Below are 16,531 nucleotides of genomic sequence, written 5' to 3'. Positions count from 1 at the left end.
TTCCTACAGCCTTCATCTCCGTCCCTGGAGTCTCTTCACTGTCTGATCTTCATTCCTACAGCCTTCATCACCGTCCCTGGAGTCTCTTCACTGTCTGATCTTCATTCCTACAGCCTTCATCTCCATCCCTGGAGTCTCTCCCTGGAGTCTCTTCACTGTCTGATCTTCATTCCTATAGCCTTCATCTCCATCCCTGGAGTCTCTTCACCGAGTAAGTATAGATAGTATAAGAAACCTGTCCCATTCTACTATCCCATGTCTATTATCTTTGTTTAGAAATAGTCATTTGTGTGACCTACTGATTTTCCCTACAATTTCTTTTAAGGATTTAGAAATATAGAAATGGTAGAACGAGGAATGTCAGAGTCTGGAATATAAATATATACAGTTGGTTTACAATGTATATGATGGTGTGTCTAGACATTATGGACCGTATATGAATATAAAAGGTGTGTACAGCAGTAGTTATATAGGATGAGCCTTGACTAGAATACAGGGTGGAGTACTGGGTGGTAGACGGCTAGTAACAGTGACTAAGTTCAGGGCAGGATACTGGGCGGAGGCCGGCTAGAAGTGACTATTTGAACATTCATATTGAACAGCCTTACCTATAGAGTAGCACCACCACCCATCAGCCCGTTCTCTTCTTGATGTCAAAGCTGCATTGTATTGTTGCTATAGGAGTTTATGATTAATAATCCTATTTCAAGACACACTAAGATGTCACCATACTATTCATTTAAAGCCCCTCTGTCAGATATAAATCATCAGAGTGGGAAACCAACTGACATGGAAACAATGGAGCAAATGTATCACTATCAGAGGGGTGTATTATGACATCATATAGAACTACTCAGACATTCCAAATATCACTTGATTATCAGAGTGTATTATGATATCATATAGAACTACTCAGACATTCCAAATCAGGCTTCATCCACATCATGAAGGTGGATATTGATCCAACCATTTCAAAAGTAATGACCGGGCTGACGGAAACAGGATTTGCCTGTACACTTTTATAAATGGTGACATTTTGTTACTTCGTTTGACAATTTGTTTGTCTTTTTGTGTCAGTAAAAATGTTTAAGCGAGAAATGGCAGTGGAAACTCTTTGATGCGCAAATATTTATATAACAACCATCACATCTTAGTTAACTTGGAGTCACTTGATGATATCTTGTGTGGTTCCCCCACTACGATTCGGAAACCCATGTAGTTTATTAGGCTACAGATGAAATAAGTTATGAACTTCACAGGGTGGTGAAACTACATGTGATGAGCTTGATGCTCCATTCCAATACACTTTGAGGGTCTTATTCTGGTGACATGATGACCGATGCTTGGTTGCCATTTGACAAATAAAATAATTGCTCTCATCCATAATAATCTCATCAATCGGGTAACAATGTTTATTCAACCAGTGGGAGCGTTGTAAATGCCCCCAGGAAAGTCGAAAGAGGAACTCTTCATTGAGACAATGATAAACAGCAATCTGTGGGAGAGTTGTGGTGGATATTATAAAATAAGGATCTGCTGGAGTCCAAGTCAAACCAAGATTCTTTATTTCTGAGCTCAGAGAGAATAACAGAGTTACACAGCGCAGTGTAGACAGTCTGAATTCCTGAAGCATTGGGTGATGAGCACATATCTTTATAGTTTCCTATTCCTGGGCGGGACTTTATTCATACAAGGACACAGGTGCAAATTGGTTTGCAACACAGAATGATAGTCCCAAGAACAGGAGCTTATAATAGGACAGTTTCACAAGGTTAGTCACATACTCAGTTATGTGGACACACAAACAATTAACATTTTCCATTACAGAGTCTGAACATGTTCATTTCATTAAATCATCAGTGGGCCAACAATGCAAATGTCAACAATGGAACTAATGCATCACATCCAAATATCACTTGATTATCTGTAGTGCTGGAGGAATGACACACCCAGATAAACACAAAGAGTTTAAAAAAGGAACCTGATCTTCTTTATATTCAAACTGACAGACTCCATATTCACTTCATGTTTTCTAATAAAAACAAACAAATATATGTTTGAGTATACCCTGTACCATTTAATTTCATCTGGTAAAGACAGGTAAACACATTGTCAGTCAACAATATAAGACAACGGGAGCAATGTTCTCTGATGATTTTTAAGTCAATGTGATGTGAAATATCAACATACACGCTAAGAGAAGTAATTTCTCTCTCCTGTGTGGATTGTCTAATGACGTTTAAGTGACTTATGAGTAATATATTTTCCCACAGTCTGAGCTTTTCTAAGCCTTCTCCTCTGTGTGCAGTCTAATGTGTTCTTTCAGGCTTCCTAAATGGGCAAAAGCTTTGCACCCTGGGAGGAGTGGTAAGGCTTCTCTCCTGTGTGTATTCTCTCATGTTGTTTCAGATTCCCCGACCGGTTGAAACACTTTCCACATTGGGAGCAGCGGTAGGGCTTCTCTCCTGTGTGTATTATCTCATGTTGTTTCAGCTTCCCCGACCGGTCGAAACGCGTTCCACATTGGGAGCAGTGGTAAGGCTTCTCTCCTGTGTGTACTCTCATGCCGTTTCAGCGTCCCCGACTGGTTGAAACTCTTTCCACATTGGGAGCAGTGGTAAGGCTTCTCTCCTGTGTGTATTCTCTCGTGTTGTTTCAGCGTCCCCGACTGGTTGAAACACCTCCCACATTGGGAGCAGTGGTAAGGCTTCTCTCCTGTGTGTATTCTCTCATGCTGATTCAGCTTCCCTGAATGGTTGAAACGCTTTCCACACTGGGAGCAGTGGTAAGGCTTCTCTCCGGTGTGTATTCTCTCGTGTTGTTTCAGCTTCCCTGAATGGTTGAAACGCTTTCCACACTGGGAGCAGTGGTAAGGCTTCTCTCCGGTGTGTATTCTCTCGTGTCGTTTCAGCTCCCAAGACTGGTTGAAACACTTTCCACATTGGGGGCAGTGGTAAGGCTTCTCTCCTGTGTGTATTCTCTCATGTAGTTTCAGCTCCCCCGAACGGACAAAGCACTTTCCACATTGGGAGCAGTGGTAAGGCTTCTCTCCTGTGTGTATTTTCTCGTGTTGTTTCAGCTCCCAAGACTGGTTGAAACACTTTCCACACTGGGAGCAGTGGTAAGGCTTCTCCCCTGTGTGTATTCTCTCGTGTTGGTTCAGGGATGCTTTCCGGTTGAAACACTTTCCACACTGGGAGCAGTGGTAAGGCTTCTCTCCTGTGTGTATTCTCTCGTGCCGTTTCAGCACCCCTGACTGGTTGAAACCCTTTCCACACTGGGAGCAGTGGTAAGGCTTCTCCCCTGTGTGTATCCTCTCGTGTTGTTTCAGGTGTGCTATCTGGTTACAACTCTTTCCACAGTGGGAGCACTGGTGTCGTCTTGCTGGTTTGGACGTCCCTGGCTCTGGTTCCTCTGAGTCTGGTCTTTCTCCTGCCAAAGATAGTGTTATTTTTAAATAGAGACCCGAATGAAACCACATGATAAAACAACCTTGCTACGAGGGTAAATCCTAAATCAGATCTCTCAATAACCTGAGGCCAGTTTTAACAATCTTAGTGTGATTTTAAAACAAATGCAGAGCTTCCCGGTAATTACTGCTATGTTTACATTACTTATTTTATTCATCCTGTTTTACAAGTCAGAACACAAAAACCTAGACAGTTCTAGGACACTGAAGACACAGACGTCGCTGGATTCCAATTGAACAGTTGGTTCTAAATATATAACTTTCATAGCTGTATGATACATAATGTGACCTACACACTTCCTTAAACATAAAATAACTAAAGAATTAATTTTGTGTGGAAGTCCAAAACTTGTTTTTACGTCAGATACAAAGCACATCAGTAACATCTCCCCGTTGTTGAAAGGGTTCGAAACATTGCTGTTTAAATGGACCAATTTCTTATTTAGACATTCACAGATTTTCAACATTTTGAACTTGTAGGCTGCTTTTCCTTTACTCTGCGATCCAACTCATCCCAAACTATCTCGATTTGGTTGAGGACGGGGGATTGTGTAGGCCAGGTCATCTGATGCAGCACTCCATCACTCTCCTTCTTGGTCAAATAGCTCTTACACGGCCTGGAAGTGTGTTGGGTCATTGTCCTGTTGAAAAACAATTGACAGTGGGACTAAGCCCAAACCAGATGGGATGGCATATCGCTGCAGAATGCTGTGGTAGTCATGCTGGTTAAGTGTGACTTGAATAAATAAATCACTGACATTGTCAATAGCAAAGCACCCGCACACCATCACGTCTCCTCCTCCATGCTTCACGGTGGGAACCACACATGCAGAGATAATCTGTTCATCTACTCCTCGTCTCAAAAAGACATGACGCTCGGATCCAAAAATCTCACATTTGGACTCATCAGACCCAAGGACAGATATTCACCGGTCTAATGTCCATTGCTCATGTTTCTTGGCCCAAGCAAGTCTCTTCTTCTTATTGGTGTCCTTTAGTAGTGGTTTCCTTGCAGAAATTTGACCATGAAGGCCTGATTCACGCAGTCTCCTCTGAACCGATGATGTTGAGATGTGTCTCTTGCTTGAACTTTGTGAAGCATTTATTTGGGCTGCAATTTCTAAGTCTGGTAACTCTAATGAACTTATGCATCAGAAGTAACTATGGGTCTTCCATTATTGTGGTGGTCCTTAAAGTAATGATGGTCTGTTGCTTCTCTTTGCTTATTTGAGCTGTTCTTGACATAATATGGACTTCACCTTTTACCCAATAGGGTTATCTTCTGTATACCCCCATACCTTGTCACAACACAACTGATTGGCTCAACACATTAAAACCTGTTATGGCACATTAACTCTTGAAACTAGGGGGCACTATTTTAATTTATGGAAAAATAACGTTCCCAAAGTAAACAGGCTATTTCTCAGGACCAGGTGCTAGAATATGCATATAATTGACAGCTTAGGATAGAAAACACTCAATATTGTCTGTGAATATAACAGAACTGATTTTGCAGGCGAAAGCTTGAGAAAAATCCAATCAGGAAGTGACTCTTATTTTGAAACCTCTGCGTTCCTATGCATCCCTATTTACCATTGAGAGGGATATCAACCAGTTTCCTTTTTCTATGGCTTCCCTAATGTGTCTACAGTCACTAGACATAGTTTCAGGCTTTTATTTAGAAAAATTAGCGTGAACGACAACATTGCGTCAGTGGTCAGGTGGTGACTCTCAGAGTGATTTGTCCGTAATAGACAAAGGCGGCCCTTGTGCCTCTCGCTCCTAGTGAAAAGCCAATTGTCCCGGTTGATATATTATCGAATAGATATTTGAAAAACACCTAGAGGATTGATTATAAAAAAAGGTTTGCCATGTTTCTGTCGATATTATGGATCAAATTTTGAGTTTTTTTCGGCGTTGTCATGACCGCAACTTCCGGTGGATTTCTCAACAAAACGGAGGTATTTTGGCTATAATAAATCATCTTTATGGAACAAAATTAACATTTGCTGTCTAACTGGGAGTCTCGTGGGTGAAAACATCCGAAGCTCATCAAAGGTAAACGATTTAATTTGATTGCTTTTCTGATTTTCGTGACCAAGCTCCCTGCTGCTAGCTGGACATAATGCTATGCTAGGCTATCGATAAACTTACACAAATGCTTGTCTTGCTTTGGCTGTAAAGCATAATTTCAAAATCTGAGATGAGAGGGTGATTAACAAAAGGCTAAGCTGTGTTTCACTATATTTCACTTGTGATTTCATGAATATGAATATTTTATATTAAGATTTTTTGTCCGTTGACACCTGTTTGGCTAGGGATTCCGCTAGCGGAACGTTGACAACATCCGGTGAAATTGCAGAGTGCAAAGTATTTTTTTATTTATTAGAAATATTTAACTTTCATGCATTCACAAGAGCAAAGCTTAACTTCTTGTTAATCTAGCCACCATGTCAGATTTCAAAAAGGCTTTACGGCAAAAGCAAACCATGCGATTATCTGAGGACAGCACCCCATCAAACAAACACACGACAATCATATTTCAACCCGCCAGGCACGACACAAACCTCAGAAATAACGATATAATTCGTGCCTTACCTTTGAAGAGCTTCTTCTGTTGGCACTCCAATCTGTCCCATAAACATCACAAATGGTCCTTTTGTTCGATTAATTCCGTCGTTATATCTCCAAAATGTCAATTTATTTGCCGCGTTTGATTTAAAAAAAAAACACTGGTTCCAACTCGCCCAGCATGACTACAAAACATCTAATACGATACCTGTAAATGCTGTCCAAACATTTGAAACAACTTTCCTAATCCAACTTTAGGTATTTTAAAACGTAAATAATAGAGAAAATTTAAGATGGGATAAACTGTGTTCAATACCGGATAAAAACAACATGAAGCGCGTGACCTGGAGCGCGCATCAAAACATTAGAGAGCACTAGGCTGGACCCTCGTTCTGAATAACCGAACTTCTTCATTTCTCTACCGAAAAACATCAACCAATTTCTAAAGACTGTTGACAACTAGTGGAAGCAATAGGAACTGCAACCAAGTGCCACAGAAAACCATTTGAAAACACCTCAACAACAACAAATTCCTCCTGGATGGTTTGTCCTCGGGGTTTCACCTGCCAAATAAGTTATGTTATACGCACAGACATTATTTTAACAGTTTTAGAAACTTTAGAGTGTGTTCTATCCAAACCTACCAATTCTATGAATATCCTAGCTTCTGGGCAGGTAGCAGGTAGTTTACTTTGGGAACGCTTTTCATCCGGACGTGAAAATACTGCCCCCTATCCCAAACAGGTTATAAGGAATGAAATTCCACAACTTAACTTCTAAAAAGGCACACATGTTAATTGAAATTAATTCCCGGTGATTACCTCATGATGCTACAGTCCTCCTTTAAGACTCCATAATGTTTCATAATTAGATGCTACAGTCCTCCTTTAAGACTCCATAATGCTTAATCATTAGCTGCCATAGTCCTCCTTTAAGACTCCACAATGCTTCATCATTAGCTGTTACAGTCCTCCTTTAAGTCTCCATAATGTTTAGAATGTGTCTGGAAGCGCTACTCTATATATTATACTCTCATCCTTTCGGTTTTATTAATATTAATAATAATGTTATAATAGGTAATAACTAACTTCAATAACTAGGGTTAATACCTGACTGGCGCACCAACAAAATCTTCATATTTACCCCCCTCTAACAATACCGCTACAGAATTAGCGTAGTAGGCCATGTAACTTAAGGTAATCAGAAATATTTAGGACTAACTTATTCCTTGCCACCCATTCTGAAACTAACTGCAGCTCTATGTTAAATGTTGCAGTCATTTCAGTCGCTGTAGTAGCTGACGTGTACAGTGTTGAGTCATCCGCATACATAGACTCACTGGCTTTACTCAAATGTCATTGGCATGTTGTTGGTAAAGATTGAAAAAAGTAGGTGCCAAACAGCTGCCCTGGGGAATTCCTGATTCAAACTTGATTTTGTAGCTCTGGGGCGGCAGGTAGCCTAGTGGTTGGAGATTTAGGCCAGTAACCGAAAGATTGCTGGATCGAATCCCCGAGTTGACAAGGTAAAAAACTCTGTCGTAATTGAAAAAAATAATTGAAAAAAATAATTGAAAATAATAATTTGTTCTTAACTGACTTGCCTAGTTAAATAAAGGTTACATTTTAAAAGAAAAACTCTTTATCCACAATACAGCAGGGGGTGTAAAGCCATACGTCTTTTCAGCAGCAGACTATGATCGATAATGTCAAATGCCGAACCGAAGTCAAACAAAACAGCCCCAACAATATTTTTATCATCAATTTCGCTCAGCCAAACAGTCATTTGCAAGTGCTGTGCTTGTTGAATGAACTTCCCTATAAGCTAAAAGTCTATATTTGTTTAATGTAAAACAGCATTGTATCTGGTCAAATATTTTTTTCCCAAAATTGTAAGGGTTGGTAACAGGCTGATTGGTCAGCTATTTAAGCCAGTAAAGGGAGCTTTACTATTCTTGGGTAGTGGAATGACTTTAGCTTCCCTCCAGGCCTGAGGGCACACACTTTCTAGTAGGCTTAAAATAAAGACAAGGCAAATAGGAATGGCAATATCGGCCGCTATTATCCTCAATTTTCCATCCACGTTGTCAGACACCAGTGACTTGTCATTGTAGATTTTATTTGCGCAAAATTTCATTGAAGATGCTCCAAAGCTTTTTACTATCATTCTTCATGTAATTTATCTTTGTTTCATTGTGTACTTTCTTCTTTTTATTCAGTTTAGTCACATGATGTCTCAATTTGCAATAGGTTTGCCAATCAGTTATTCAGCCAGACCTATATGCCATCTCTTTTGCCTCCCTCTTCATCATACCATTTTTAAATTCCTCATCAATCCACGTGGATTTAACAGTTTTTACAGTCATTTTGTTAATGGGTGCATGCTTATTAGTAGCTGGTATAAGCAGTTTCAAACGTGTCAAGGGCAGTGTCTGGTTGCTCATCATTACACACCACGGACCAACAAATATTATTTACATCAACAACATAGGAATCACTACCAAAAAAACGTATGACCTCTTATACCGTAATTGCTGGACTATTAAGCGCACTTGAATATAAACCCACTGAATTATTAAAAAATATGTATTTTGTACATAAATAAGCTGCACATTGAAACATGTCTATAAGCTGCAGGTGCCTACCGGTACATTGAAACATGTCTATAAGCTGCAGGTGCTTACCGGTACATTGAAACATGTCTATAAGCTGCAGGTGCTTACCGGTACATTGAAACATGTCTATAAGCTGCAGGTGCTTACCGGTACATTGAAACATGTCTATAAGCTGCAGGTGCTTACCGGTACATTGAAACATGTCTATAAGCTGCAGGTGCCTACCGGTACATTGAAACATGTCTATAAGCTGCAGGTGCCTACCGGTACATTGAAACATGTCTATAAGCTGCAGGTGCTTACCGGTACATTGAAACATGTCTATAAGCTGCAGGTGCTTACCGGTACATTGAAACAAATTAACTTGGTCACTATCTTCCTCCTCCTGTGCACTGAAACCACTGAAGTCATCTCCTTCGGTGTCGGAGATGAATAGCCTCAGAATTTCTTCATCCGATGTTGGATCGTTTTCATTGTCGCTCTCGTCACTTTCATCCGGAGGCAAATACCCCGCTGAGCTCATGCTGCCCTTCAACACGCAGCAGTCCAGCCTTTCGAAACCCGTTGATGATAGTGGATTTTTTGACAATGCTCCACGCTGTCAGGACCCACTGGCAGACTTGACCATAAGTTGCTCTTCGCATGCGGCCCATTTTAGTGAAGGATTTCTCCCCACTTGTCATCCAAGCCTCCCACTGAACAAGGAGCGCCACCTTAAATGCACGATTTACACTGATGTCGAGTGGCTGCAAATACTTTGGGCCATCTGCTTTTCTTCCCTCTGAAAGCTTTTGTTGTCTTTTTGCACTGAGTCAGTTCCTCACGCTGCTGTTTCCAACGTCTTATCATCGACTCATTAAGGCCAAGCTCCCGTGCAGCAGCTCTATTTCCTTTTCCAACAGCCAGATCGATCGCCTTCAACTTGAAAGCTGCATCATATGCATTTCTCCGTGTCTTTGCTATGATGAGGGTGACAAAAATTACTACCGTAATCAGAATGATGGGAAGTTTGAGCGCGCTCGATTTACGTCACATTATGAGACGGTGCTCAGTTTTTTGGCGGCATGAATCTTGTGAAAGCGGGAAAAATCCATAAATTAGCCGCGTCATTGTATAAACCGCGAGGTTCAAAGGTTGGGAATAAAGTAGCGGCTTATAGTCCGGAAATTACGGTACACAATATTAGTCCCAGCCTTTGGAACTGTGGTTTTCCTAGACATGGCTACTATATTGTGATCACTACATCTGATGGATCTGGACACTGCTTTAAAACCCATTTCTGCAGCATTAGTAAAGATATGATCAAACCATGTTGATGATTTCATTCCTCTACTGTTTGTAACTACCCTGGTAGGTTGAATGATAACCTGAACAAGGTTGCCGGCACTGGTTACAGTTTGAAGCTTTCGTTTGAGTGGGCAGCCTGATCACAGCTTTTCTTCAGTACTAGTTAATTAATGACCAAAGTCTTGAGTTTAGTTTGCCTGTTCTACAGTCTTTTAAAGATAGGGGTGTTGACTGCGACAGGCAATGTAACATCCATAATGTTTTAAGGAAAAGTTTTTGTAAAACAAGCACCTTACATTGGATCATCTTGAAACTTTCTCTCCAAAGCTACCTTTCATCAAGGTTTTATATGGTCTATTGTTTCCTCTCTTTTCATTGGCAGAATCCTTTTTCAGTGTTATGATATTCATAACATCCACTCTATCTTCCTGTCAACTAACAGAACTCTGCTGGTTATCCTGGTAACAGATACCGGTGGGCAGATCTATTGTATTTGTTCAAACTAAACTACAGCACTTACTTTGATGAGTCAAATCTGATCCTTTCTTCTCTTCTCCTCCTCTCACAGTTCCACTCAGCCCCATTTTTTTCCTGCAGTCCACCAGCAGCACAGACAACCTCTTCATACCCAGCAGTAAGGTGCTACCGGGAGAGGCACGACGCGGGGACTCCGGGAGGGAGGAAGGGCTAGCATTGTCCTAGTAACCATAAAGAGGGGACACAGACACATGTCATTATGTGCTTTACAGAAACCCAGCCCAGACCCAGATAGAGCAAGCTGTATGCTAGACCAGACCAAGCTGTATGCTAGACCAGATCAAGCTGTATGCTAGACCAAACCAAGCTGTATGCTAGACCAGACCAAGCTGTACCATCTGGTGTTCTGATCTGGAGAGACTCTTCTCTGCCTCGTCAGCATCAGGATGTTGTTGAGGCTCCCCAGAGGATCCACCATAGTCATGTCTCTCTCCTGTGTGAACGAGAACATCAAAATGAGTAGTAAACTCCCTTTGATATTTTAAGTAGAACATATGCTTCAATATTGAATTTTAAAAGCCTGTTATACTAGATGAGGGGAACTTTAATATAGACAACATGGAGAATGCAATACATCTAATTGAAAAGTCCCTAAAATATATGAACCAATGGCAGATTGACCCTTTAACAATTTATATAGTACTGAACAACATATTCAAGTGTAGAACTTCAGTAGAATGCCCCTTAAAAACCACACATTAGTTCAACAACTGCATAGTTAGTGCTCCTGTTTTTAAGACAGTACTCACTGATGGTAATCGGATATTCTGTCTCCTCCTCTTTCACTCCCAAAACGTCTTCCTCCTTCACCTTTATTGAGACAGCATCCTCTTCCTCTCTAAAAGGTTCATCTTCTTCCTTCACTATAACAGTCTCCTCTTCCTCCTTTTTCATTCTAAAAGGTTCTTTCACTATAACAGCATCTTCTTCTTTCACTATAACAGTCTCCTCTTCCTCCTTTTTCATTCTAAAAGGTTCTTTCACTATAACAGCATCTTCTTCTTTCACTATAACAGTCTCCTCTTCCTCCTTTTTCATTCGGAAATGTTTTTCCACTATAACAGCATCCTCTTCCTTCACTATAACAGTCTCCTCTTCCTCCTTTTTCATTCTAAAAGGTTCTTTCTCTTCTTTCACTGTAACCTCTTCTTCAATGTTCATTGCCAGAGCTTCTTTCTGCAAACAGCAGACCTCCTCTTCTATAGCAGGGGATGAGTACTTTAATGAACTCATGGTCAGGGATGTTCGCTAGCTCGTTAGCATTAGCGAATAGCCTAGTGCTAGGCTCAGCATCAATCTTTAACAAGTTTGCAAATTAGGTTACAGTTAACCAGTTAATACGTCAACAGAACTGTGTTTAAAACACTGAGATTAGATAATGTACATTAAGATGGTCTAAATCGTCAATCTTTCACTTTTATGTTGGCTAGCAAGCTACCGAGGTGGTTGAAAGAGTAGCCGCGTTGTTGTTCCTGAAGAAGCGTCCGTCCAGTCCATTATACGTCACGGAAGAATCATCACCTGAAAGACGCTCATCGCCGTCTGCTGTCTGGAGTGGGTAACGCAGTTTGGAAACAATACACTACACTACACTTTTGTATTGGAAAGAACGTACCGTAATTTCTAATATCTAAAAAGGATTAAACTTTTTTACATGTTTTATCATTTTTATTTTTATGAAAATCACTGAGGAGGGTCCTCCCCTTCCTCCTCTCAGGAGCCTCCACTTCCTCCTCTGAGGAGCCTTCCCTTTCTCCTCTGAGGAAGCTCCCCTTCCTCCTCTCAGGAGCGTCCCCTTCCTCCTCTGAGGAGCCTCCCCTGCACCCAAAGGACATCCAGCCAACTTGTGTGGGAAGCATTGGAGTCAACATGGGCCAGCATCCCTGTGGAAAGCTTTCGACACCTTGTAGAGTCCATGCCCCGACGAATTGAGGCTTATCTGAGGGAGAAAGAGGAGGGTCCAACTTCATATTAGGAAGGTGTTCGAAATGTTTGGTATAATCAGTGGATATATCTGCCATTTAGCAGACACTTTTATCTAAAGGGATTTGCAGTCATGTTTGCAAACAATTAACATATGGATGGTCCCAGGAATCAAACCCTGGTTTAACAAGCACTATACTCCACCAACTGAGCTACAGGACCACAAGGAATGATCAAGGAATGACGCAGATAAACACACACAGCCTGAGTTTCAGAAATATAATTAAATCATTAGACCGTAACATTGAAACTGACATACTTCATATTAGACGTAGACCGATTAATTAGGGCCGATTTCAAGTTTGTATAAAAAATGTATACAAAATGTAATTTTTTTTACACCTTTATTTAATCTTTATTTAACTAGGCAAGTCAGTTAAGAACACATTCTTATTTTCAATGACGGCCTAGGAACGGTGGGTTAACTGCCGTGTCCAGGGGTAGAACGCTAGAATTTCACCTTGTCAGCTCGGGGGATCCAAACTTGCCACCTTACAGTTAACTCGTCCAGCGCTCTAACCACCTGCCTCATTACACTCCACGAGGATCCTGCCTGTTACACGAATGTAGTAGAAGTTGCTAGCTAGCATTAGACTTCTAAAACAATCAATCAATCATAATCACTAGTTACACATGGGTGATGTTATTACTAGTTTATCTAGCATGTCCTGTCGATGCGGTGCGTATCGTTGCTCCAATGTGTACCTAACCATAAACACCAATGCCTTTCTTAAAATCAATACACAGAAGTATATATTTTTAAACCTGCATATTTAGCTAGAAGCAATCCAGGTTAGCAGGCAATATTAACCAGGTGAAATTGTGTCACTTCTCTTGCGTTCATTGCACGCAGAGTCAGGGTAGATGCAACAGTTTGGGCAGCCGGGCTCATTGCAAACTAATTTGCCAGGACTTTAAGTAATTATGACATAACATTGAAGGTTGTGCAATGTAACAAGTATATTTAGACTTAGGGATGCCACCCTTTAGATAAAATACCGAACGGTTCCGTATTTCACTGAAATAATAAACGTTTTGTTTTCAAAATGATAGGTTCCGTATTCGACCATATTAATGACCAAAGGCTAGCTAGTTAGCGGGCGCACGCTAATAGCGTTTCAAACGTCACTCTCTCTGAGACTTGGAGTAGTTATTCCCCTTGCTTTGCAAGGGCCTGCGGCTTTTGTGGAGCGATGGGTAACGCTGCTTCGAGTGTGGCTGTTGTCGATGTGTTCCTGGTTCGAGCCCAGGTAGGGGCGAGGAGAGGGACGGAAGCTATACTGTTACACAGGCAATACTAGAGTGCCTATAAGAACATCCAATAGTCAAAGGTATATGAAATACAAATGGTATAGAGAGAAATAGTTCTATAAATACTATATTAACTCCAACCGAAAACCTCTTAACCTGGGAATATTGAAGTCTCATGTTAAAAGGAACCACCAGCTTTCATATGTTCTCATTTTCTGAGCAAGGAACTCAAACGTTAGCTTTTTTACATGGCACATATTGCCATTTATTTACTTCTCCGACACTTTGTTTTTGCATTATTTAAACCAAATTGAACATGTTTCATAATTTATTTGAGGCTAAATTGATTTTTATTGATGTATTATATTAAGTTAAATAAGTGTTCATTCAGTATTGTTGTAATTGTCATTATTAGAAAAACAAACAAAAAATAGTCCAATTAATCGCTCTAATAATCGGTATCAGCGTTGAAAAATCATAATCGGTCGAACTCTACTCTCTCTCTCTACTCTACTATTTAAACCAGTACAGAGTCAATGTGGAGGCTATATACAGGGGGTACCAGTACAGAGTCAATGTGGAGACTATATACAGGAGGTACCAGTACAGAGTCAATGTGGAGACTATATACAGGGGGTACCAGTACAGAGTCAATGTGGAGGCTATATACAGGGGGTACCAGTACAGAGTCAATGTGGAGACTATATACAGGGGGTACCAGTACAGAGTTAATGTGGAGGCTATATACAGGAGGTACCAGTACAGAGTCAATGTGGAGGCTGTATACAGGGGTACCAGTACAGAGTCAATGTGGAGGCTGTATACAGGGGGTACCAGTACAGAGTCAATGTGGAGGCTATATACAGGGGGTACCAGTACAGAGTTAATGTGGAGGCTATATACAGGAGGTACCAGTACAGAGTCAATGTGGAGGCTATATACAGGAGGTACCAGTACATAGTCAATGTGGAGACTATATACAGGGGGTACCAGTACAGAGTTAATGTGGAGGCTATATACAGGAGGTACCAGTACAGAGTCAATGTGGAGGCTATATACAGGGGGTACCAGTACAGAGTTAATGTGGAGGCTATATACAGGAGGTACCAGTACATAGTCAATGTGGAGACTATATACAGGGGGTACCAGTACAGAGTCAATGTGGAGGCTGTATACAGGGGTACCAGTACAGAGTCAATGTGGAGACTATATACAGGAGATACCAGTACAGAGTTAATGTGGAGGCTATATACAGGAGGTACCAGTACAGAGTCAATGTGGAGGCTATATACAGGGGGTACCAGTACAGAGTTAATGTGGAGACTATATACAGGACATACCAGTACAGAGTCAATGTGGAGACTACATACAGGAGGTACCAGTACAGAGTCAATGTGAAGGCTATATACAGGGGGTACCAGTACAGAGTCAATGTGGAGGCTATGTACAGGAGATACCAGTAGAGTCAATGTGGAGGCTATATATAGGAGGTACCAGTACAGGGTCAATGTGAAGGCTATATATAGGAGATACCAGTAGAGAGTCAATGTGGAGGCTATATACAGGGGGTACCAGTACAGGGTCAATGTGAAGGCTATATATAGGAGATACCAGTACAGTGTCAATGTGGAGGCTATGCTTTGTTGTTGTCAGTGATCAGGCCTGATGACACTGTTGTGTCATCAGCGAACTTAATGATGGTGTGGGAGTCGTGTCTGGCCATGCAGTCATGAGTGAACAGGGAGTACAGGAGGGGGCTGAGCATGCACCCCTGAGGGGCCCCCTGTGATTAGGATCAGCGTGGCAGATGTGTTGTTACTTACTCCTACCACCTGGGGGTGGCCCGTCAGGAAGTCCAGGATCCAGTTACCAGGTTCCTAAGCTTAGAGATGCGCTTTGAGGGCACTATGGTGTTGAAAGCGGAGCTGTAGTCAATGAATAGCATTCTCACCTTTGTTATTTTTTTTATCTAGGTAAGTCAGAACAAATTCTTATTTACAATGACAGCCTATGAAAGTGGGTTAACTTGTCACGAATCCAACACCTGCTGCTTATTCAAACCAGCCCACTGGGCACAGACGTCAGTTCAACATCTAGTTTCTATTTACATTTCTTTGATTCGTCAACTAATGTGAATTTAACATGAAATCAACACAAAATGTCACCAGTCATTGGATATTGGTTGCAAGTTGGGTGATACACAAAATGTTACCCGTCATTGGATTTAGGTCGCAAGTTGGGTGAAACACAAAATGTTACCCGTCATTGGATATTGGTCGCAAGTTGGGTGAAACACAAAATGTTGCCAGTCATTGGATTTAGGTTGCAAGTTGGGTGAAACACAAAATGTTACCTGTTACTTTCCCCCAGGAAAGTGGAACGAGGAACTCTTCTTTGAGACAATGATAAACAGCAATCTGTGGGAGATCTGTGGGATATTATAAAATAAGGATCTGCTGGAGTCCAAGTCAAACCAAGATTCTTTATTTCTGAGCTCAGAGAGAATAACAGAGTTACACAGCACAGTGTAGACAGTCTGAATTCCTGAAGCATTGGGTGATTAGCACATATCTTTATAGTTTCCTGTTCCTGGGCGGGACTTTATTCATACAAGGACACAGGTGCAAATTGGTTTGCAACACAGAATGATACTCCCAAGAACAGGAGCTTATAATAGGACAGTTTCACAAGGTTAGTCACATACTCAGTTATGTGGACACACAAACAATTAACATTTTCCATTACAGAGTCTGAACATTTTCATTTCATTAAATCAGCAGTGGGCCAACAATGCAAATGTCAACAATGGAACTAATGCA

General features: G+C 41.1%; 1 protein-coding gene across 1 annotated transcript in view; it reads right to left on the bottom strand.

The window, feature by feature from the left end:
- Window positions 1–16,531, bottom strand: part of LOC118940005 (zinc finger protein 721-like) — a 55,346-nt gene that overhangs the window by 13,348 nt on the left and 25,467 nt on the right. The window contains 2 exon segments of the mRNA XM_036947921.1: window positions 2,412–2,563; window positions 2,565–3,316. Of these exon segments, the coding sequence (XP_036803816.1) occupies window positions 2,412–2,563; window positions 2,565–3,316 (904 nt within the window).

This window comes from Oncorhynchus mykiss, chromosome 17 (genome assembly GCF_013265735.2).
Source record: "Oncorhynchus mykiss isolate Arlee chromosome 17, USDA_OmykA_1.1, whole genome shotgun sequence".
Lineage (NCBI taxonomy): Eukaryota > Metazoa > Chordata > Actinopteri > Salmoniformes > Salmonidae > Oncorhynchus > Oncorhynchus mykiss.
The sequence above is the reverse complement of the archived record's forward strand: the minus strand, read 5'-3'. Positions and strand labels throughout refer to the sequence as shown.